The sequence below is a fragment of the Penicillium taxi genome (assembly GCF_028828555.1).
Source record: "Penicillium taxi strain IBT 34144 chromosome Unknown utg000004l_segment0_segment0, whole genome shotgun sequence".
Taxonomy (NCBI): Eukaryota; Fungi; Ascomycota; class Eurotiomycetes; order Eurotiales; family Aspergillaceae; genus Penicillium; species Penicillium taxi.
This window is the reverse complement of record NW_026643206.1, coordinates 180,396-202,088: the sequence shown is the minus strand read 5'-3', so window position 1 is coordinate 202,088 and position 21,693 is coordinate 180,396. Positions and strand designations below refer to the sequence as shown.

The 21,693-nt window shown below is 45.4% G+C and overlaps 8 protein-coding genes across 8 annotated transcripts; 5 read left to right on the top strand and 3 right to left on the bottom strand.

Moving 5' to 3' along the window:
* Positions 1 to 2,576: 2,576 nt before the first annotated feature.
* On the bottom strand, positions 2,577 to 3,512 carry flbD (putative MYB family conidiophore development protein FlbD; the record flags this gene model as incomplete). Its single annotated transcript, XM_057207637.1, has 1 exon — positions 2,577 to 3,512. One exon carries the CDS (start codon positions 3,510 to 3,512, stop codon positions 2,577 to 2,579), a length of 936 nt encoding a protein of 311 aa, XP_057061411.1.
* A 6,124-nt stretch (positions 3,513 to 9,636) lies between these two features.
* Positions 9,637 to 10,073, bottom strand: N7495_004985 (uncharacterized protein; the record flags this gene model as incomplete). The annotated part of the gene is made up of 2 exons (XM_057207636.1): positions 9,637 to 9,730; positions 9,946 to 10,073. 2 exons carry the CDS (start codon positions 10,071 to 10,073, stop codon positions 9,637 to 9,639), a joined length of 222 nt encoding a protein of 73 aa, XP_057061410.1.
* Positions 10,074 to 11,578: 1,505 nt separating this feature from the next.
* Positions 11,579 to 12,912, top strand: N7495_004984 (NCBP3 domain-containing protein; the record flags this gene model as incomplete). The annotated part of the gene is made up of 2 exons (XM_057207635.1): positions 11,579 to 11,702; positions 11,774 to 12,912. The coding sequence occupies 2 exons, from the start codon at positions 11,579 to 11,581 to the stop codon at positions 12,910 to 12,912; spliced, it is 1,263 nt and encodes a 420-aa protein (XP_057061409.1).
* Positions 12,913 to 13,391: 479 nt separating this feature from the next.
* Positions 13,392 to 14,261, top strand: N7495_004983 (TMEM53 family protein; the record flags this gene model as incomplete). Its single annotated transcript, XM_057207634.1, has 1 exon — positions 13,392 to 14,261. The coding sequence occupies one exon, from the start codon at positions 13,392 to 13,394 to the stop codon at positions 14,259 to 14,261; it is 870 nt and encodes a 289-aa protein (XP_057061408.1).
* Positions 14,262 to 15,022: 761 nt separating this feature from the next.
* N7495_004982 (uncharacterized protein) lies at positions 15,023 to 16,557 on the top strand (the record flags this gene model as incomplete). The annotated part of the gene is made up of 2 exons (XM_057207633.1): positions 15,023 to 15,281; positions 15,350 to 16,557. The coding sequence occupies 2 exons, from the start codon at positions 15,023 to 15,025 to the stop codon at positions 16,555 to 16,557; spliced, it is 1,467 nt and encodes a 488-aa protein (XP_057061407.1).
* A 562-nt stretch (positions 16,558 to 17,119) lies between these two features.
* Positions 17,120 to 17,711, bottom strand: N7495_004981 (60S ribosomal protein eL29; the record flags this gene model as incomplete). The annotated part of the gene is made up of 4 exons (XM_057207632.1): positions 17,120 to 17,155; positions 17,218 to 17,320; positions 17,570 to 17,621; positions 17,705 to 17,711. 4 exons carry the CDS (start codon positions 17,709 to 17,711, stop codon positions 17,120 to 17,122), a joined length of 198 nt encoding a protein of 65 aa, XP_057061406.1.
* Positions 17,712 to 18,704: 993 nt separating this feature from the next.
* N7495_004980 (F1F0 ATP synthase subunit delta) lies at positions 18,705 to 19,560 on the top strand (the record flags this gene model as incomplete). The annotated part of the gene is made up of 6 exons (XM_057207631.1): positions 18,705 to 18,836; positions 18,909 to 18,931; positions 19,008 to 19,138; positions 19,232 to 19,320; positions 19,377 to 19,466; positions 19,528 to 19,560. The coding sequence occupies 6 exons, from the start codon at positions 18,705 to 18,707 to the stop codon at positions 19,558 to 19,560; spliced, it is 498 nt and encodes a 165-aa protein (XP_057061405.1).
* Positions 19,561 to 19,786: 226 nt separating this feature from the next.
* N7495_004979 (uncharacterized protein) lies at positions 19,787 to 21,169 on the top strand (the record flags this gene model as incomplete). The annotated part of the gene is made up of 1 exon (XM_057207630.1): positions 19,787 to 21,169. The coding sequence occupies one exon, from the start codon at positions 19,787 to 19,789 to the stop codon at positions 21,167 to 21,169; it is 1,383 nt and encodes a 460-aa protein (XP_057061404.1).
* Between the last annotated feature and the right edge of the window lie 524 nt (positions 21,170 to 21,693).

The following is a 21,693-nucleotide window of genomic DNA, read 5'->3' as shown; positions in this document are numbered from 1 at the left end:
AATTTCAAAGCCACGGTCGGGTTCAACGTCTTCACCGCCACAATAACCATACCATGGTACGCGAGCCTAATCGGAAACTGGCAGGAATATCCAGAAACCGGTATACCGCAATGTAAATACCAAAATTAAGAGTTTCCAGCGAATTAAGTCAAAGGTAAAAAAAAAAAAATGCTAACTCCTGAGCCTCGGAGGACTAGTAAAGTTGGCCCCACGCCCCACTGATATAAAGACCGGGAGATTAACTCGGCAGAGCCACGCGAAAGAAGGTTTACTGGGAAATATTCCAAGGTTCCATACAAACTCGTTAATATTGAATATTCGTCTTGATATGTAATTTCGACTTTGTGAATTATTTTGAGATAAAAACATCGGAAGTTGAAACATGGCCCGTTAGAGAAGTGCACGGTTGCCATGGACCAACGATCTGTCATTTTTTAGATCTATCCGACATCTGGATCCGATATCCCAAAATCCCGACAGACGGGTAGCCTATATGCACTAGGCCGTTATGGGTAAATGTTTAAGGTTTTGTCGAGGTTGAACCAATTAGTATATTGAATACAGTCCGTATTGTTGATTTTTGCGATCGATCTAGAATAGAGTTTTTGCTTTCGAGCTTGTTTTATTTTGTCCTATATCGTACCTACATCGTATTCTGCATCTTATATCTCTCTTATATTTCTTTCAGTTTTCATTTCTCACTCTTTATTCTCTATTCTTTACCGTGTAAATATGACTCATCATACGAAGACCTACCTAAGTATGATACAGACCCAAAAATGGGGCGTCAATGTACCTATTTCCATTGCAGGTAAGTTTAAACGTCGATCTCTAAAGAGTGGGATCTGGTGGAGTGAGGGTCCGTATACAGACAGACCGTTTATACGTAATACGCATTTACGTATTACAGAGCATATCGCTTTGGCAGCTCTTCCCGGGCGCCAGTGCCCGGAGTTGGCCATTGCGAATACCCTGGTCTTGTTTCTTTTTTCTTTGTTCTTGTTATATAGATTTGGGTCTGATGACGGGTATACCCTTGACACATTCCCATGAGTCTGGTTTCTTTGTTCTAAACATAAACATTTGCCTCGTGTCTATCCCTGGATAATAAAGTTCGGTCGTTTAATTTCCTTTTTGAGTCTCCTTTTTTTTTTTTTTTTGTACCTAAGTTGTCCAGATCTTTGGGATCCCCGTTCTCGATTTTTCTATTTACTCTATCAGAGTATAGTAAGGGGGAGTTCCGCTAGACATTGCCTATTATGACTTAGTTGCCTTTTCAGCTGTGGAGTGCTGAGGTAAATTACTTCTCAGATTTACCGGAGTATTACCGATTACACATTTCGAACTTTGGATGAAAATCAACGGCTTGTCCTAATAAGGCTAAAGTACTCTATATTAAACGTTTCTACCTGAGAGCGAGAGCGAGACGCTAACCTGTGGATAAAACCCTGGCCATCATTTTTCATTTTCATCTTTGTGCTTCTAAGGCTTCTTTGTGCTTTGGGCATTGATTCGACGGATATCTGTCACAGCCTATAGTTCTTTGACCGTGGTTCTCGGCGTAAGCACGAAACTAGAATCGGGAAAAAGCAATTAATACAGATTACTTCATTATCGCATCGTAGTTATTTACTCTATAACTAGACACTTCTAGTATGGACAGCTTTAATGGTGGATCTCCACGACACAAAAATGATAAAAAATAAAACGCGGATTACATCCGCCAACAACTCCCGAGCTTCTAGATACCTAGGTAGGAAATACCGAGATGGATGTCTCGTAGAAGAGGAATACCAAAATCAAGTCATAGTGAAAGTATATAGTGCCCAGGCCACGAACCACGATCTTAGTGCCGTTCGATTAATCCGATTTATGGCTCGGGCCAGGCGGGAAGGGACCGTTGGAGTCCATCTTGACTTGGACGAACTGTATTAAACTTTGGCACTGCTCTCTGTTTTTTATATATTCCGTCCTGTTTTAAGTATCTCGCACATACCTTCCTAGGTAGGCGTAGTGAATGGATCTCTAGGCGCACACTTCTCCCCGGGACGTTTTTTTGCCCCCTTGCGCACTGTTGCGCGTCCTCGTGAATGTATTATGCAAGGAGGCGCATTCCTCAATGTGAACCGTGTCCGACTGTTTTGACAGGTGAAGATTCCACAGGACTATCGTTAGAACAGTAGATAAAGGTAGAAGTTTCAAGTTGATGCTTTGAAGTATTCGATGATTGAATTTGCTTGGGTATTATGATATAGTTGCCAAACTCCCAAACCTTGAAATCAAGCCCAATTAGAGCAGGCCGAAAAAGAAGATAGATAAATGTAAAAAAAGAAAAAAAAGACCCCCATTTTTTGATGATCCAGACCGTGATGATACAAATCAAAGAGAAAAAAAGAAAAAAAAGAAACCAAGTTGTTGGCACATGTACAAAATGTTGCAGGGCTCGATATATGACTGCCCACGCGAGAAGGGGAATAAATGGCAGAGAAGAAAAGGAAATAAAGAACTATAACACAAGAAAGTGGAAGTCGTACAAGTCATTAAATCGCCTAAAACCATGTTATAAGCTTTTGGTTTCAATTCAGCAAATTGTTCAAGCCCATTCGGTTGTCACGGGCAGGCTCAGCCCTTGACTCCCAAGACTTGGACGGGTCTACCGGTTGGTGCCATGAGGCTAGTGTGGGCTGGTGCTCCATCCATCGGCCTTGCTGGGTATCTGAAATTTGCTCGAGAGATCGAGGGGGATAGCTTGGTGAGTCTTCTACCACTTGCACTTGCAAGCTTGGTCGGCGAAGCTCGTATTGTGAGCGGATGTCCACTGGCAAGGGAAGTAGCTGGGGCGAAGGGATAGTGCGGGGTGATGAGGAAATGGAGTTGTGGTCGGAAACCATGGAAGGTGGCTCGGACAAAGTAGCGTTAGAAGCTTCAGAGAATGCAGGTGATGTCAAGGGTGTTTCAATGGAACGGTTGATAGTAGGAAGAGTGTAGATGGGAGAAAGCTGGCGAGTGGTGGACATTGGTTCCCGGCGAGAGTGAGAATGTGAGAAGACTTCAGACTCGACCGGTGAAGATTCCCAGTGACGGGTGGCGAAGCGAGGGCGCGAAGGGCTTGTAATAGAGGCACGGGAGTAGGGGGCCTCTATACGGCCAGTGAAAGTCCGGGAGAGAGTAGGTGTCGAAAGACCGCGGCGCTTGCGATTCATGCTGCCATTCCACCAGTTCTTGACAGCATTGTCGCTGCGGTTGCCCAGGCGGCGGGCTATTTCCGCCCATCGTTTGCCCATCTCATTAACCATGCGTTCGATCATCAGCCCCTCATCTGCTGAGATGGGCTCGCGGTTCAAAGAAGGCTTAAGGTTCTGGTGGAATCGTTCACGGCATTGCTTAGGAGAGCGATAGTGCATGTGTTGAGAGATGCGAACCCAGTTGTTAGGGCCTTGTTCACGGACAAGTTGAAGAAGCAACTGATCTTCTTCAGGGACCCAAGGTCCACGACGGTGTGAGGGAGCCATGAAGTATGTGTATAAGTGTATGGAGGGTTGGAGAAGATGGATAGAATTTAGAAGTTGGAAATTGGAACTTGGAACTTGGAACTTGGTAGTTGAAGGTTCAATGTTCAAAATCCAGAGGTCCAGGGTTGAAAAGAAAGTTGTCAAATTTAAGCCACCAAGCAGCAGCAGCAGCGAGAATTATATCTGCACCCAGGGGGACGGATCCAAGAAAAGTGACCAGCTCCACCCGCACGCTATAAAAGAAGATCACGATCGATCTCGGAGCTGACAGTTCGGAAAAACAGGGCTGTAATAATACTGTATGAAATAGTTATAAAATGTATTAATATAATATACTAGGCTTTTACGGATTTTTCCACTTGCTCCACCTTCCCTGTTTCTCCTGATTAAAATTCTTTTTTTTTTTCATCTTCTTTTTCTTTCTTTTTCATCAAGCAATAATTATAGAGAAATCCCAAATAAAAGAAGAGTCAAAGTCATGAAGATATCTTATAAAGAATAAAAAATCCTAGAATACTCCGGGGATCGTCTCGACCCGAGAATTTGGGAATTACCGTAATGATCATAGGGGATCGACCCTTACCCCCGTTTACTGGAATTCCAAATCACTAGCGCGAAAGGAAGCTCTTATATTTTTTTTTTTTTTTTTTTCTTTTTTAAATCGCCTGAGCGCAAAGGACGGTTGTGCAGGTCCCAAAGCGCCGGTTCAGATGCGGGTAGAGAAAAAATAAAATAAAATAAAATTAATCAATAACGAACATTCATTCTGGGCCCTAGTGGAGATTTCCATATACTCCATACCGTTTCCCGGTTAGAGCTTTTAGGTAAAATTAGAGTACGAGATTAAGAAATTAATAAATTAAGAAATTAAACTTGAAATATATTAGGTAGATATAGGAATAATTAGATGTTTACTTACAAAAGCCTTAGTATCATATGTAGTAAAACATCGAAATAATAATAAAATATATAAATTTAAGGTAATAATGTCCAAGCGCTCGGCCCCAACGGAACCTTAGAAGGCCCGTTCTCTTCTTCTCTCCCAGCCCAGGGGTTATGTAGTATGTAGTATATTACTATGTACTCTGTTCTAACCAGTACTCGGTACTCCGTAGATCTTAGCCTCTCATGATCAACGTTCAGCCAGCCACAAAGCCCTGCACAACACTCTACTCGATTGCTTTCGATCTACATATAATCGGTCAGTCATTCGTCCGATCGATCAGCTGGTTCTCCTTCTCCTTCAAGGGAGGGATCATGTGGGTCTGGTGGAGCTAGGATCGTGTTGGTAAATTTTTTTGGGTTTGAAGAAGCGAATAGTATTGAGAAAATGGGAGAATATGGGGAAGGTCCCTGAATTACACACCACAGCTGGATCAAAATATTGACGCTCCCCGAACATCTCCGAACTTATAGTGGGGGGAGACAGATGGTAGATCGACGGGAGTGTTGCACGTCTTGGAGTACAGAGCTTGAAGTACATAGCACAGAGCACAGAGTATAGCACAGATAACATAAGAGTAGGTACGCTATATGCAGTGCTACACATCTAAACGTCTACAATTTGTGGAAAAGGTGCCTTGCAGCTTCATCCCTAGATCCTTGGAAGTCTGAAGGTATACAAGTATACCTACCGAGTTACCTAGGAGTAGTACCCAGGTACTTTTTGCTTTTTTTGCTCTTCCCCCTTTCTCTATTTTTATGATCCCGGACATCTGGATAGATCTCAGTGCCTCTCCACTATCACGAAGTTTTCCAATAGTTTAATAAAGAAAGAAATAGAAAGCGCATAGACCACATGGCACCTGTCACGACTTTGCTGGGACGATCCCCGGAGCACAAAGAACAAAGAAGATCACTTCTACATCAACCCCTGGTAAACAATCTATAGTGGAGATGTATTCTGGTTACTCCAATCTTCAGCTGCGAACCTACTCCATTCTTCGTACTTGTATAGTGTACCTTTTCTCTATACATAGGAAGGATCGCTTGCCGGGAATTACCCGGTTTAGTCACTAGTGTTGTGCATCTACCCTTCTCCACCCTGGTGGAAACCGTTGAAAAGAAATCCATACATCGTAAGCCACACCTTTTTTGCTTATTTATGTTCGAGCAGCCCCGCTTTCTCTCGTTTTAAGTAATACGTTATTTAATAAGTCATTTCCGCTTAACAAATATTAATATGCCCAGGTGGATGCAGTCCACCATGACGAACCTCTTCCTCGTTCTCTTATTGGCCTTGTCAAGTATTTGTCAATCAGACTAGCTTTACTACTTTGGGAAAAGATGAGCGGATCCGACAGATCAGGGAGAATGTAATCATAATTAATCTAATCCAAACACTGCGTATCTGTCGTATACACAAGCGATAGAAACTTGGAATCCTGGGATCTGAGACAAATGAGGAGGCTCAGTTCAGATCCTTCAAATCTTTTTTATATCTTTTAAACCCGTGGGCCCTCTTGAGCCCTGGAGGATTATGCGTTTGAGTTTGACATTTCAAACAGGAGACAATCTGGGTCCCAGACTAGTCTAGTAGAAAAGACCATGTGGATGAGGAAAGATCCTCGTGTGTGGAAGTGGTCCTCTCTTCCATTTAGGGATGGAAAGAACAGACAAGCAACAAAATGAAGTCCTAGGATGATGCAACTTGGACTGGGGTAACCCGAGATGTGAGCTGTCATTCCATGCTCATTCCTATCCACAGCCAATCAACATCGGTGTAAGTATTTGAGATCCATCCTTGTCCCCCTGCAGGGGTCACCGCTGATCGCGCCCGTGCACGTTGAGACCAGAATCCGGAGTACAAGGATCTCCGGCTATCTTCCCTTGAAGGAACAGTGTAGAGGAAAGACGGGTAACCAGAAAGACGGGAACAAACCAAACCACCTAGATAGTTCCTTTGGTATCTTTCTTCCTTTCAACAAAGAATAAACAAGAGCCAAGTAAAAAGGGGTAGAACCCAATATTAAGTAGAAGTGGACCGAACGGCCTCGCATCCGTTGCTTTCCTGATTGCCGGGCCTGCGTGGCGTGCAGGCCTCAGATCTATCACGTGGGTGAGTACATTTTTGAAGTGTGTGTGTAGTATGTAGTATGTATGTATGTATGTACTGTACTCGAAAAAGAAGAGAAGAATCATGATGGAACATCATAGTCCGTATGGTGAGGTAAACAAACGGATTGATTGAATCGGGGAATATAATTGGCCACGGGCTTTAGATTTCGGGGACCATAGCTTTGGTAAGCTAAGAGAGTCCCCGATCTGTGGGAAACCGTTTGGCACGGGGGGTTTTACTGGGCCATAATAAAATTGTGAAACCGTGGTCATGAACCCCTGTATCCAATACTACGGGTTATACCCGCTTACTAAATACCCCCACTCTCCTTTCCGCTTCTGGTTTATTGATCAACTCCATACTTCCAGTACTTTGTCATTCTTTAAAGGGTACCTACTGATGACTGATGACTGAATGATGACTGAGAATAAATTACATTTCACTCTGTAAGCTCAGTACAAATGACACGAGGATAAAAAACAAAACAAAAAATTCATCGCAATACGGGGTGCATACGTAGTGCTTCGTCTACTCACCAGGACAACATATGACAGGTTACTCTTGCTCAACTAGGCTTTGACAAGGATTCAACGAACCGCTTCGCTTAGACGGGTATCACCGAGCGTTGATCCCATACATTCCGTAGCGTCTGTTCGTACAGAAGATGAGGCTACTACGTACGAGGTTTACCGAGCCCGACAACAAGACCGATAATTTTATTTTTTTGTTCTTTTTTCAAAAAAAAAAAAGAAAGAGAAAAAAAGCAAACTGTCTGACAGCACGATGACTTCTGTCAGAATTATCCCAGCAAACAACAGGCCGCTCATCTAGGAACCTTTTTTGCCCATTTATGAGGTTCGACATGTCCACTTTAACCAACCATATTGACTAGCTCCTGCTGGCTTAACCCTATCTACCCGGTCCAAACTCAATCGGAGTTCCAGTTCCTGATATTTACTAGTTGATATTCTCTAACTAGCTCTCAGCTTCTTTTCCTTTTTCTACCCCAACTCTTATATCATCTTTGCATATGTACATCTGTACGAGTCTTGTGCGATCGGACCCCTTTGCGCCGTTGGGAAAATAACTTGCCTACCAGGTCAGTCCCCGCTATGTGGCTTCAAATAGACGGATGAACGGATCAAATTGTGCAGTGGAGCTATGGACTTGTGGAGTTGACACGGGAAGTGTCGCTGATCAAGTTGGTTTGATCTATACCTCTCGACTGGATATTATGTACTCCATATAGTGTATAGAATAACGGAGTACTGTCATACACCTAGGTAGTGCTCGGAGTGTTACGTTTAGGTAGCAAGAGTTTGATGACTACTCCGTATTTACCTATACCTATCAGCATTGAGCACCTCACAAGGACCTCAGTATAAAGCAAATTAACGGACTTACGTACTACGCATATACCTTAACTAGTCTGGCCTATTTCAGGCCTCGCGGAACCGCCGATGATGCAAATCCGTCGATGTCTCGTATACGGAGTACGAAGTAGTAGGTTAGGTATTAAGTTCTCATTTTTGAGAACTGTGCCTTCCTGGGGTCTGCACCGGTTACCACAAAATCGGTTCATACTAGTAACAATAGTATCGGAACTATGGGTACGTGAACTTTGCCGTCAATGTTATAATTGGGATTTACTAACTAATTAGGGCTTAGATTCATCACCTGCGTATGGAGCACAATCCCTAATTAGGTATACTCCGACGTCTGGCTAGGCCTTCCAATGCAAGTCAATTCTTTATTGCCTTGAACTTCACGTATTGTGCACGTACTGCCTCATTGGCTGTGCTCTGTTGCCGGCACGGCTATATGTAGGGCATGGACCTCCAGAGCTACATCTATCAACAGCCTAGAGCACTCCAGCTTTGGACTTCATATTGGTACGAGCTTCTCATTTATCTATAACGTGCGTCTATATTCTATTCCAACCTTGATTATAGATATTGGTCCATATTTCATAACAGGTAAGTTTTAGTTTTAGTACAATATCGACTTCTCTCGGTTCCAAGGTTTTGGTATGGACAATGTCTTCCAAGCTGAGCCGAGAAAAATACATCTGGCCTCCCAATATTGGAAAAATCCCAATCAACCGGGTACCCATGCAGGTAAGCTAAGAAGAGAATCCCCACTGATGCACGTCCAAAGGTCGTCCGATTCATCGTTGAACCTTGTTGAGTGGCGCCCACCTATTCGAGCCACACCAGTGATATCTCAGCACAGCCGAACGGCGTGCTGCCACCCCTCTCTACCTTGAGTTCACTGTCCAGTCGGGTGGTAAACCAAGCTGTAGCCAAGTGACACCGCACATGGAGCAATAAAACATCCCTGTATCTTGGGGTGGTTTCTCCAAAGAGGAACTGAGACCTAAGACCCGAGATAGGAAATGAGGGCGTTGGGGCAGTAAGGGATTAAATCGAGTGGAGAGGCGATCAGAAGATCAGTGGAGGCAAGGATTCAACCTATTGGCTTTGTCTATTTGTTCTTTCCCATTCTCTTTTAAACTTCATGATCCGCTAAGAGGCCCTTTTTTGGTTGAACCGTGCCGCTGTGGATACTTTTGGATCCTTTTCCTCTACCCCTCCTCTTTCTTATGATAAGAAAAGAATCAGACTCGATGAATCTCGGATACAAGGGTATATCCCTCATGAATCTGACTCTTTGCCCCGGTCCACACTTTTAGCGCCATGTAGACCAGCAGGAAATAGAACCCATGCAACAAGAACGAGGACAAATTGACGGCTGGCATGTCTCAAGACAGGCATGTCCCTTTGCCACACACCCCATACAGCCAACGCATGAGATCATTTTACGCACTTATCGCGATACACATGCACAAGCCCAAGACATTCTCCTGTTTTATTGGATGGTGGAATCGTAACGCTGCTGGCTGATTCCTTCAATTGGGCCGTTGGACTTGATCCATCATCCCGGGTTAGTCTTATGTCTGGATTGCCGTTGAGAATGGTTGGACCTCACAGGGAACCCGAGACGATTGAAAGAGTTTGTCACGGCTCGACCGTGTACTCTGGTTACGAGTACACCATTTGTCTGGTCTCAGCCAGACTGGCCGGATGAGTATGCTGGTTCGTCATAAGTCTCCTGTTGCACTGAATATCGTTCATTCCAGAGTTTGTCTTGAGGCTTGAGTCTAAAGTGGACATATCAATCTAAGACATCAGTATCCGCTTACTGCTGCATCTACCTAAATCTAGAAGCTAACTGTGGATTATTTGTATGGATTTGTTGCCGAACACTGTCAGTACTCGACATTACGTCTTGTAAAGTACTGCGTTACAACACGAGGTGGCAAGTACTGTACAGTCCTCCTGCATGCAACTCACTGGTTAGAGTTCTCACACATACTTTACATTGATATGTAAGCTGGCTGGTGATCTGGCCCGTTCTAATCGACCTCGGGCTGTGCCCGGGTTGCACGGAGCTGGCAGTTCAAATTTTCTGGCGACCACCTGGGCACTTTCCCCAAAAGGCATAATAGTCCTGGGACTGTATGCATCGCCACGTTAGGTATTCTGGGATTGATTATATTGTCATGTCTGAGTTGAGCATGGAAGAGATTTACTTCAGGTCTCAGAGTCTACCCGGGCATGTATGCCCTACCAGGAAATACACAGTGGCTGCCCAGATAGGTATCGTGCCCAAGTGGTTTTTCTCTGCCGGATTTACCACTCATTCGGAAAATTTCAAGGTTAGGGACCTGCGTGTGTTCAATCAAATCCATCAATATGCTTCTAAACCTTCCGAGGTCTGCATGATCAGGCCCGTGGATATTTGGATCAACCCAGCCGAACTCGTATACCTAGGTACCTAGGTAGTTATTTCCAAGTCCTGGACACTTCTCCACCAGCTGCATAGGTACTCCGTAGATGAAAGCCTAGGTATCCATGTATTGATTGATCACCTGGGCGATTGATGCTTCCAACCTGGGAAGGTTCCATGGCTGAAAGTAACCTTGGAAAGCTCGAGTGCTCAGGTGCTTCTCTTCACATGCCCCGTGGGTAGGCGCCTACATAATGTTCATAGTATTTGCTACCTAGGTAGAAAGGTAATCTATTGATACCTGTGAACATACGTAATTCCGGTGTCGATACCTACCAAGGTATACCTAGCTCCAGGGCTAAAACATCCCTGTATGTAATTCTCCAAGGTTTCACCTTCGGGTTGGAAGAAGAACGGTCTCTTTCAATGTTTTAAAGGCTTCACCAAGGTGTACAGACCTTTTCCAAACTTACATAGATTATGCCCAGGTGAGCACCTGGGCGGCAATGAAAAACCACCCAGGTAGAAAAGGCACCCATGGACAGGATTTATCAATTGATTTACACGTAATGATATGTATTTGGAAATGGGAGATTGGATCCATTACATGATGTTTTTATCTAGTGACCTATTTACATCCTTGGATAATAACTTAAACATCAGAAGCAACTGCAGCATGCGTCTACTTAGGTACCTAGGTAGGTACGTCCTCTAGGTATAGAATACATATCAATGGATGTATAAATGCTGCATGGGCAATGCTGTCGAATTTCATCGCTGAGATTCCGAGGCTGGCTGATGTATTTTAACACCAAGATCTAAACCAGTCAATCAATATGATAATTTAGAAGTTCGAACGGCCTTGAAGAATGGCTATGAAGAGAATTGAAAAACAAAGAAAACAGCAATCTGCGGCTGAAAGCTATTCAGACTATCCCAAGACTGATTGAAGATAGCCAGAGACCTCACGAGTCATTGAATCTTGAGGTAGATGTTGATTTACTTATTCCAATATGATTGATCTTTAGCTAGCTTTCAGTTTGCTTTGTCTTCGCCAAACGAATATAGGATCAAGAGAGTTGACAAGCAGATCATGCCCCCACACGCTAATCCCGATAAGGAAGTGCGGAAAGCTTGATGAGCACGGGTTTTCAACGTCACATTTCTTTCATCCATTCTCCATCGTCCCAACTCTCTCAATAACCCTAGAAGCTATTTTATGGCTGTATCCGCACAACCTAGTTGGGTTGACTCTACAGCTACCATCACCATGGATATGGATATCGACCTGGGCCCGGAGCCCGACTTCGAGCCCGAAATTGAGCACGTTCAAACAATCGTTAGTCCTTCTTGGTGCGCCTTTGCTATTTCGGGCTGGTATTTATTGTTATTTAATAGGACACGATCTCACAAGGAGTTGGAACTGACCCTCTTGCTGAAGAGGCAACCTTCGAAAAAGTCCACATCCGTGGTGTGGATGAGTTGACCACCGACGATATCAAGCAATTTGCGACTAGCCACTTCCAACAAGAAGTCCCTTCTCGAGTTGAATGGATTGATGACACCTCTGCCAACCTAATTTACTCCTCCGCGGACATCGGTCTTCAGGCCTTAGCGGCGTTGACGCAGGTCAATGAAGAAGATGCCTCCTCTCTCCCACCCCTGCGTCTACGATCGGCGAAATCACTATCCACCCATCCAGACTACGTCCTCCAAGTGCGATCCGCCATTAAGACAGACCGTAAGCAGGCACGCGCATATGACAAAAGCCGCTTCTACCTCATGCACCCCGAGCACGATCCTCGTGAGCGCCTACGCCAGGAACTTTCCGATAGACGACGAAGTGGCACTGGCTCAAACGAGGGCGATTACCGGCGCCGCCGTTTTGATGATAATGAATTGCGCCGTCGTCGCGATCGTGATTATGATGAAAACCTTAGCGCCAACATGTACGATGATCCGCCGGAGCGTGGTCAAGGAGAGCGTAAAGATCGTGGACCGAGGGAATTGTTCCCAACAGAGGAGACATCAGCAGGACGCCTACGCAATCGCAGCGCTTCACCTGGTAGAGACACTCTGGATGACAAGTACCGCGTCGATCCAGGCGATGATTCTCGCAGACGATTCCGTGAGCGGTCTCCGGCCCGCCGCCGAAACGAAGGCAAGGAACTTTTTTCGACTAAGCCAGATGACGGTTCCGTCCGTGAATTGTTTCCTAACAAGACTACGTCCAGCTATCTCAAAAAGGAGCTATTCCCTAGCAAAGTCAGCAACCATCGTCGCTCCGATGCAATTGATGATGATAGGAGAGATGTTTTGGCACGAAGAATTACCGCCGCACCTGTTGAGCTATTTCCCGACAACAAGCCACAGGGAGATCAAGGTGCGGCCATGCGAGGTGGAAATGGAATATCTATCAAAGGCCGAAGCTCATCCGTTCGCGAGCTATTCCCTGCTAAGTTCAACAACGCCAATGCAGGCAAGGAGCTTTTCTCCGACAAACTGGTTGGACGTGGAGGTCGCCGTCGCAAGGCTGAGGATATGTTTAGCTAGAGCTGACTCAATGAAATGCCCAGCATAATGCCTATAGAGGTCAGCGTTTTTCGTATCTTTTATTTGCGATGAGGGGAAATTTTGGCATCGAGCATGGCGTTAAAGAGGGAAGTTTTGTATCTTAATCAACATAGCAGTACTCCCTACTCCGCAGTAGTTTCCCTATTCTCTTGCGTCATGTCTAGACTGGTTGAGTGGATCTGGGTTAATGAACATAAGATCGATCATCTGTTCAAGTGGATCTAGAACGACTAAATATGCCGAGGTACATCAGAAAAATCAAGGATTTCATTCGCCATGCTTACATCCCAACGACCCACTCACGATAGCGCCGAGATGCTCTTTTCTAAAATTCCCAACGGAATCGGACATGCCGTGAAAGGTATCTCTGCTGACTTTTATTTGTAAAGTCGGCGGATTACAGGAGTGCCAGGTTAGTTAAAACCTCAAATAGCATCCAGTCTATCACCATATATACAATGGCTACTAAACCAGTGCCATTCCCCGGCTTCACGCCAATCACTGATCGGGTTTATCTTCGCAATGATGAGAGGGTCAAGCCTGTCCCAGCAGATGAGCCAACTACTATCGTGATTCTTGGCTGGGGTGATGGCATGCCAAAGCACGTTTCCAAGTACTCGGACGGCTTCCATGAACTCTTTCCATCCTCACGGATCATCGTTGTACTATCAAGTACGATGCAAGCATCAAACCAACAGCTAGAAGCTAGGGTTGAAGCTATGAAACCCGTGATTGATCTAGTCTTCCCAACTCCAACCGGCGATGGTACCGACGAGGAGAGAGTACTTTTCCATGCCATGTCCAATACTGGCGGTATCTTCCTTGCAGCAGTGGCAGTTGCATATCAGCGACGACATGGTACTGACAAGACTCTCCCGCATCCGCTTCTCGTTTGTGATTCAACTCCTGGAGGTCTGAACTTTGCGTCCCAGGTCGGTCGCTGGTCACGAGCGATGGCAGTGGGAACAGCTAAGTTCTTCCCTTGGCCCTTTATCGTCACGCACGCCCTGTGGTATACGTTCCTCTGGGCCAATTGGGCATGGGAGCGGTTACGCGGCCTTGAGCCCTCAGGAAATTGGGCCACGCGAATCTTGAATGATCACGGCATAGCCTCGACCGATTCTACCAGGCTCTATCTCTATTCGAAGGAAGATCAGATTATCTGGTGGGAAGATCTGGAGGCCAATGCCGCTGAAGTGAAGAGACTGGGCTACCCGGTTGAGATGGAGTTGTTTGAAGGCTCTCTACACGTCGGACATGGAAGAATGCACCCTGATCAATATTGGACGAAGATTTCCAATTGTTGGAAAGCGACCCAGTCTAAATGATGGATATATGAGATAGACTTAAGGATATCTACCTGGGTAGGTACATTTGTAAATAGATTTGAAACAAGCTTGGATATCTTGTATGTTGTTTATTTCTATAGTAGACCAATATTTCAGTTATCTCAAGAAACTTCTCAGGATTGGGGCCTTCGGGCTAAGCTATCAAATAGTGTAAAGAAATGAGGAACCGAAACCTCTTTCTGGTGACGCTGGGTTACCTACCTAAACACCACTGGAGGCCTATAGGTATTGAATGCATTTGGTCAATCGTGAAGGGCACCTGCAATGCAAACTGCGCCCGAATTTTCATTGCTCTTTATGAAATCGAAGGCCTTAGAGGCCGATCACTTCAAATGCATCCTCCATCGCGAGACTTCCAGGGCTATGAACCGGCTTTTTTCATCCTAATGGAGTCTACGATGGCAATTTTACTTCTATGGTGAGTAAAGTAATTGATAATTAGGTATATTTATCTATGGATCGCAGTTGATTGTACTAAGTACCTCACCGGTCATCACAATATTGGGGGTGGAATTTGACAGATTAATTAGGTAAAAGTTTCAAAAAGGTCGCAAGTGATTGATATCAGACGGAATTGAAGTTTTTGATTTCCTAATTTTAATTAATCATGAGCTCAGGAATCAAATAATTGTAGCGGAATCAGACTGCGGAGTATGGGTAATGAGGAATCATTGAGGCTTGCCGAAGTTCAAGCCTCAACGCTAGCCGCTTAATGCTCTGACAACGTCTCGCGATACATAATGTCGTCCCCCAACACAATAGATACGCTCACAAGCGCTCTGGTCGCTAGATACCTGCGAACCAACAATTATACGGAGACTTTGCAGGCCCTTATCCGAGAGGCAGAGCTTGAACCAGACGTGGGGCAATCTTCGGGCGATGACACGAACGGCTGGACTATTCAAAATCTACTAGAGGAGAAAAGAGCCTTTGACCACAGCGTGAACTTTGAACGATATGGCCAGAGCAAAGAGCCGGATAATCTTTGGAGTACTCCAGGTAAGACCTCAGACCTCTTTGGGTCACTTTCTTCACTGGTCAATTTATCTGAGCTGATACATACTTAGCACCATCTACACCAACGATTGTAGAAACACCGACATCATCAAATCTTCTCGCTGCCTCAGTAGAGGTGTGGCAGAAGCCCCAAGATGACGAGAATAGTACAGGTCAGCCGTTCATCATCTCTACGGGTGCAGACCGACGGGTTCACCTGTTGAAAACCGAAGTTGGCAACCCAGCATTTGCCTCTTTCTCTGGGCTGTCTGACTCGCCCGTACTTTCGTATGTGATCCTCCAAGGTCGATACATTCTCATGACCAACATGTCTGGGCATTTACTGCTTCAGGATGGGGCGCATGTCCTAGATACTCGCAAAGACCATATGAAATACGCTGTAAAGGTTGTGGCCTACGAAGAACAGGGTGATTCTAATTCACCGAAGAAAATCTGGCTTGCAACTGCTGGATGGGATGCAAAAATCTTAATATATCAGATCTCTATCCCCGCTGGAGAAAGTGATACGTCCTCTATTGTGATCGGAGAACCTGTTGCATGCATCAAAACAACTACCAACCCAGAGTCCCTGCTTTTTGTACGCCATATCAATTCAGACGAGCTGCTGCTGCTTGTTTCACGTCGTGATTCAACCCATATCTACTATTACCAAGTAGAATACCCGTCAAAGACTGATAACGACTCAATCCAAGGATCATCTGTACCTGAGTGTGATCTACTCGGACGTCAGAACCTGGCACCTCACTCTAACACCTGGGTTGCTTTCTCGCCGGCGTATATGGCACTGAGCCCCCATGACCGCGGGCTACTGGCGGTTGCTACTTCCACTTTACCACACCTGAAGGTGATGATTGTGCGGCTATTATTCCCAAGCAAGACTTTGGTTACCGACGCAGTTTCAGAGCCAGTGACGCAGGCTTCGCAGGCCTTAGAGGCCTTGCAGCTACACAACCGCGAGGATGCGGCCATCTTAGTACAGGCCAATACATTTGCACCACAAACCGAGTACTCCACGCCACAGGTGGCTTGGCGGCCGGACGGATCTGGAGTTTGGGTTAATGGCGATGACGGCGTTATTCGAGGTATTGAGACCAAGACGGGCAAATTGATTGCCACGCTGAAGGATGGCCATGAGCCGGGATGTAAGGTACGGACTATCTGGGCGGGATACGTCAATGTCAATGGGAATGAAGCGGAGCAAGAGGAGTGGATGATCAGTGGTGGATTTGACAAGAAATTGATCGTTTGGAAAGTATAAATAGGAAGAAATATCTTGTCATTTGAGATATCGAACTTGAACCATGATTGAATAAGAACTAAGAACGCTACTGCTTACGGGGATGTGACCGTCCATTTTCGCACCCCCTCTTACCATCGAAAGGTATGGAGGGTGACAAATGTAAAACGGAGGGCAGTTTGATCTTGGCACGTAATAGAAAAAATCCTTCAGCAAGCGCGCATGAGAGGCACGTTGCTGTACACACATATGCCGGGAAAAGGTAAGGGAGAAATATTCGAGATATTTCTCGAAAGCGAGGCGGGCCACTGCAAGCCCAAAGAGGAACTAGAGAGTAAGAATGCAGAAAAAGGACAGACGGAGAAGAAGTTGCTGTCCCGTTCAGGGATTGGTACCGCGGCGGGATATCGAATTTAAGCCTGTTGATTTCTGAATCTCAAATCTGGAACGTTCTGCCGCATAAGGAACAAGCAGAAACCAGGCCTAATCGACACAGCGGACCATTCTTTGATCATCGCACGTTATGGTATTCGGACGTTCCATTTTCCACTCCTGTTTTCCCAATTTTCAATCTCGTCCAAAATTATGCGACCTCACGCTTACCCTCCTTGCGCTCCTTCTGTTAGGGTTGTCAGTAGACTGTTGCATGTGTCATAGGGATAGTGTCGCTGATTCACGTACGAGGGCCTTCATGGTTCCGTGGAGAGCGTGACGGTGGTTACGGCGGAACTTGGGGTCAACACCGTTGAGGGAAGGGTAACGGTTGGTCTTGGGCTTCTTGATACTATATGAATGATGAATATTAGCGATTTAGTTCCTTGCTGAGATGTATTCGAGCGATGGAGAGTATTTGGCAAAAAATCCAGAGGCTACCGTTAAACTGGGCAGATACCCTCAAGAATTTATCTTGAGAGTGAGACATCACACCCGGTTCAACCGTCGGACTGAATTCCCCGATTCCATAATATTCTCCTTGCAGTAATCGATATTTCAAGTTCGAGAGATCGAGATCGGTATTGGGGAGGATACGGACCCGTTACGGTGAGCCTTCTGGCTGCGGTGGTGCTGGGACGCGTTCTTAGACTCTGTAGAGCGCGAAGAGTGTCAGTAATTGGTTAATTTCTTCATGGCGAGTGCTGATCGAGCAATTTGCGAGAGTAGAACGTACTGGCCATCTTAACGGATTTTGTTGGACGGGATGGTGAGAGTAGGAGGAGGCTGCCGAAACGGGCCTAAATGGAGAGGTCGGCTACGGGCTTTTTTTGTGTGGGATTTCGTAAGCGAGTGCACGGACTCTATCACTTCATCTCTATCACCTGCATAGTTAATTACGGATTACTTATACAGCGTGATTCCTCTATAATTTCAATTTATAGACGCAAGTTTAAACGCGAATATTTTATTCGTCAAGTCTTCCAGTGAAATTCAACCCTTAGATTTTGAATTTTGGATTTTTTTTCAATTCTTCAAGTCTTCAATTTCCTGCTCCATACTTGGTTCAATGATGCATCGACAAGTCCACACCCTCCCTGGTTAATCTTGAATAAAAATGTACGATATCTGGGCTGTCTGAGCAGCCACAATCAATTGATAGCTATATTCGGCACTCAGAACAGAGATATCGAGGATATTACTCTGTAGTATTCTAAAAAAGAGTCTACACCGCCCTAGGTCACGGGACGTGACTCCACTCAAAGCTATTTACTACTACATAGTACATGTACAAGTCTGAAGGCCCAGTTCATTTACAGGTATGACATAGTGGGTGTTATGTGATGGAAGCTTACCATGAAAGCATTAAGAGTCAATTCAAAAGCTCTATAGGAACCCAGAGCCCGCACTATACGAACCCGACTAATTCCTAGCTCATCATTTGCTATCGCACTAAGTAAGAAACTCACACATTCGGGTTTACAATTTGGAAACAGTTCCTGTAATATTAAAGAATCACCAATTGGATAGTCTTGTCTTCTTCTAACCCAATAAAATGTTCTGTCCTGCAGTCAAGGAAGCCATAAAAATTAAACAAATGGATTATGCCGGGTAGAAGATACACGTGATCTGGACACTAGGGAACAACCCGGCGTTCCGACTTCGACCTTTGCATCGCAACCTCAAGAGGGATTACCGCAAGTCTTCGCATCTCCTCTCCTCCCACCATTGTCATCATGAACTCCTTCCGCTTTGCTCGCTCCGCCATGCGGGCTACTCCTGCCATGTTCCGCGCTCCCATCCAGCGCCGCGGATACGCTGAGGCTGTCTCCGAGAACATTAAGCTGTCCCTGACCCTGCCTCACAAGGTACGCTGAAGCCCCGCTTGATTGAACATTTTGGCTCGATGGCATCTGGACTAACATCTGCTTCTTTTATAGGTCATCTACCGCTCCACTGGCGTGTTCGTCTCCTCTCCCCGTGCCATTGCGACCGCTTACACCGATCCCTGTATACTGACAAATATTTTGCGACAACAGGACCCAGGTCAACCTCCCCGCCGCCTCCGGTGAGATGGGTGTTCTCGCCAACCACGTTCCCTCCATTGAGCAGCTGCAGCCCGGTGTTGTTGAGATCATTGAGGAGGGCGGCGCCACCAAGCAGTTCTTCCGTACGTGCCAACCTTCGTGCCCTTGAAACTTTGTTGCACGGTACCGAGTCCACAATGCGGATGGATAAATGGCTAACGACTTTTTCTTGATAGTGTCCGGTGGATTTGCTGTTGTTCAGCCCGACTCTCAGCTGAGCATCAACGCCGTCGAGGGCTACGCTCTTGAGGACTTCAGCGCTGAGGTAGGCTTCGAAAAGATCGTACTCATAATATAAAATTTTAACCCGTCCAATTGTAGGCCATCCGTTCCCAGATCGCCGAGGCCCAGAAGATTGCCAGCGGCAGCGGCAGCGAGCTTGACATTGCTGAGGCCAAGATTGAGCTTGAGGTATGACCGTTCATCTGTTTCCAACCTCCAGACCATTTACTAACCACTTTATTATGAACAGGTTCTGGAGACTCTGCAGGCCCATGTCAAATAGATGTACATATACTCGCGCACTTCAATCTCTCTTGAACCTGTAGAATTATAGCAATTTTCACTTATTGCTTCAAATCGTTCCTTCCTTGGTAGTAAATTCTGGGGTCATTACATTTGGGTCGTGATTTCCGCACTTGCTGACTGTCCTCTTTTTTGTTTTTGTTTTGTGTTTTGAGTCCGCGTTCTCGCCTTCGTTTTCTCACATATTCAATTACTTACCATCAACCATGCATTCAATGAGGTATCCTCTAGGCAGGAGTGATCCTCGTGTCTCTGAAGTTGACTCGCCTATTGATTATATTCTCAGTCCGTTCTTTTCATCTGTACTTGAAATCAGTGACCTTCCAAGCCACGAGCAACGTTTCTACGAACGTGAGTTGACTCCTCTGGAGCTTGACATGAAGCGAAAAAAGCAATCGCTGTCTGCTAGCACCAGCAAGCCGTACGCAAGTGGTCGGAATCAGTTTTCCACTCTCAAATCGAATGTCGGCATGGATAAATATTTGGATGGGACCTGCGAACCCATGAATCCGCAGAACACTCCTGCAGAATTTGACAGCCCTATTCCTGGTGAAGCGTCCTACCATTCCACAGTCCACAAGCGCATCAGCTTTGCTCCACAGATGCAGCAGTTGGATATCAACTGGTTTCACGATAAACCTGAGGAAAGCTTATTGTATGACGTTGGCGAGGGGGTCAAGAGTTCCAGTATTCGGCAACGCAGTGCCTCACTGGAGTTTTCTTCTCAGACTGGATCCTCAGAAATAGATTCTTGCGACCGACGTATCTCTCCGATGATATCATTTGGTGAATTATGTGTTCAGCTCTCTCCAGCTACCTCGCCTTTCCAGTCTTCTTCACAGCAACAACTTTTGCCTTCAGTGGAGCTGGAACAAGACTATATCAGTTCCTATCAGCAAAAGAAATACAAAGAGAATTGGAGAGACGCAATTTCATGTCCCAAACAAGGCAGTCCTCTACATAGCAGCCCCGTGAAAACTACTCAGCCCCCGATGAAAGCAATGAACCGACAGCCAGACATTTGCTTCTCACCCCTTTCTAAAATCCTTGGGCAGGATGGAGGATCTTCAATGACAAGCCAGGTCACTCCACAGCCACACGTTCCCGAGTTATCAAAGGCTCTGGTGCAAATCCCTTGTACCTGCAAAGACAAATACAGGGATTACTTTGTCAATTTCGAAGTTACACTGTACCGAGTCCAGTTTGGGTCTCATCCCCGCCCCTTGGCATATTTGCAGTTCCAATCTCCAATGATCTGTAAAGAAACTCTGCAGACTTTCCCTCGAGATAGTTATGTGGGCAATCGCCCGTTAACATCTGGTGTGTTTTTGCATATTCCTCTGCCACCCTACTTGATACGGCTTCTACTCAATGTAGTCTCTGTCATGGAGAGACTGAGTCATTCCCACGAAGGTCGAGTAACTCTCAGCATTGTTACGCTTTTTTGGTCTTGGATTACCAGACTGGTCAACTATTTGCTCAGCCTGCTTGGCCTGCGGGCTCACTACGATCACGACTTCGGTGCTTTCTGGGGTTTGCTTCTTGGTGTCTGGCCAAACCCAGATCGACAAGGACCGAAGTGGTTCTAAAAGCTCCCATTACTAACTGATACATCGACTGTATGTGTATGCCTTGGAGGACACAATAATGCCTTCTATCCAACGATCACCAACTACTCGCACGCCTGTATGCCTTATGCTGGTTTGCATACTACTAGTATACATATTATACCCACGATGCTTACACCCACGACTTATGAACCATATGTGTTACGATCAGCGTTGGGGGAGTTTGGTCTCACAGCTTGTCGTTCAACTATGAACCATATTTTATGACTCAAGAAGCAGTCCCTAGTGTTGCAAGGTTATACGGTAATTCTATACGAATATAATAAGAAATTCAGAAAAATATTTAATCGTAAGACACGTAAAACCAAAGATATCCCCCCTAGTTATTGATATTTCCATCTCCATTCAAAAAAAAAAAAAAAAAAAATCATATCCATAAAAGAAAGAAATAGACAACAATCAGACATGAGACTAATCATATCTAGGTATCAACGTAGATTCAAACCGGAAACAAGCGTTTTATACAAGGTCGTAAAGCCATCCCA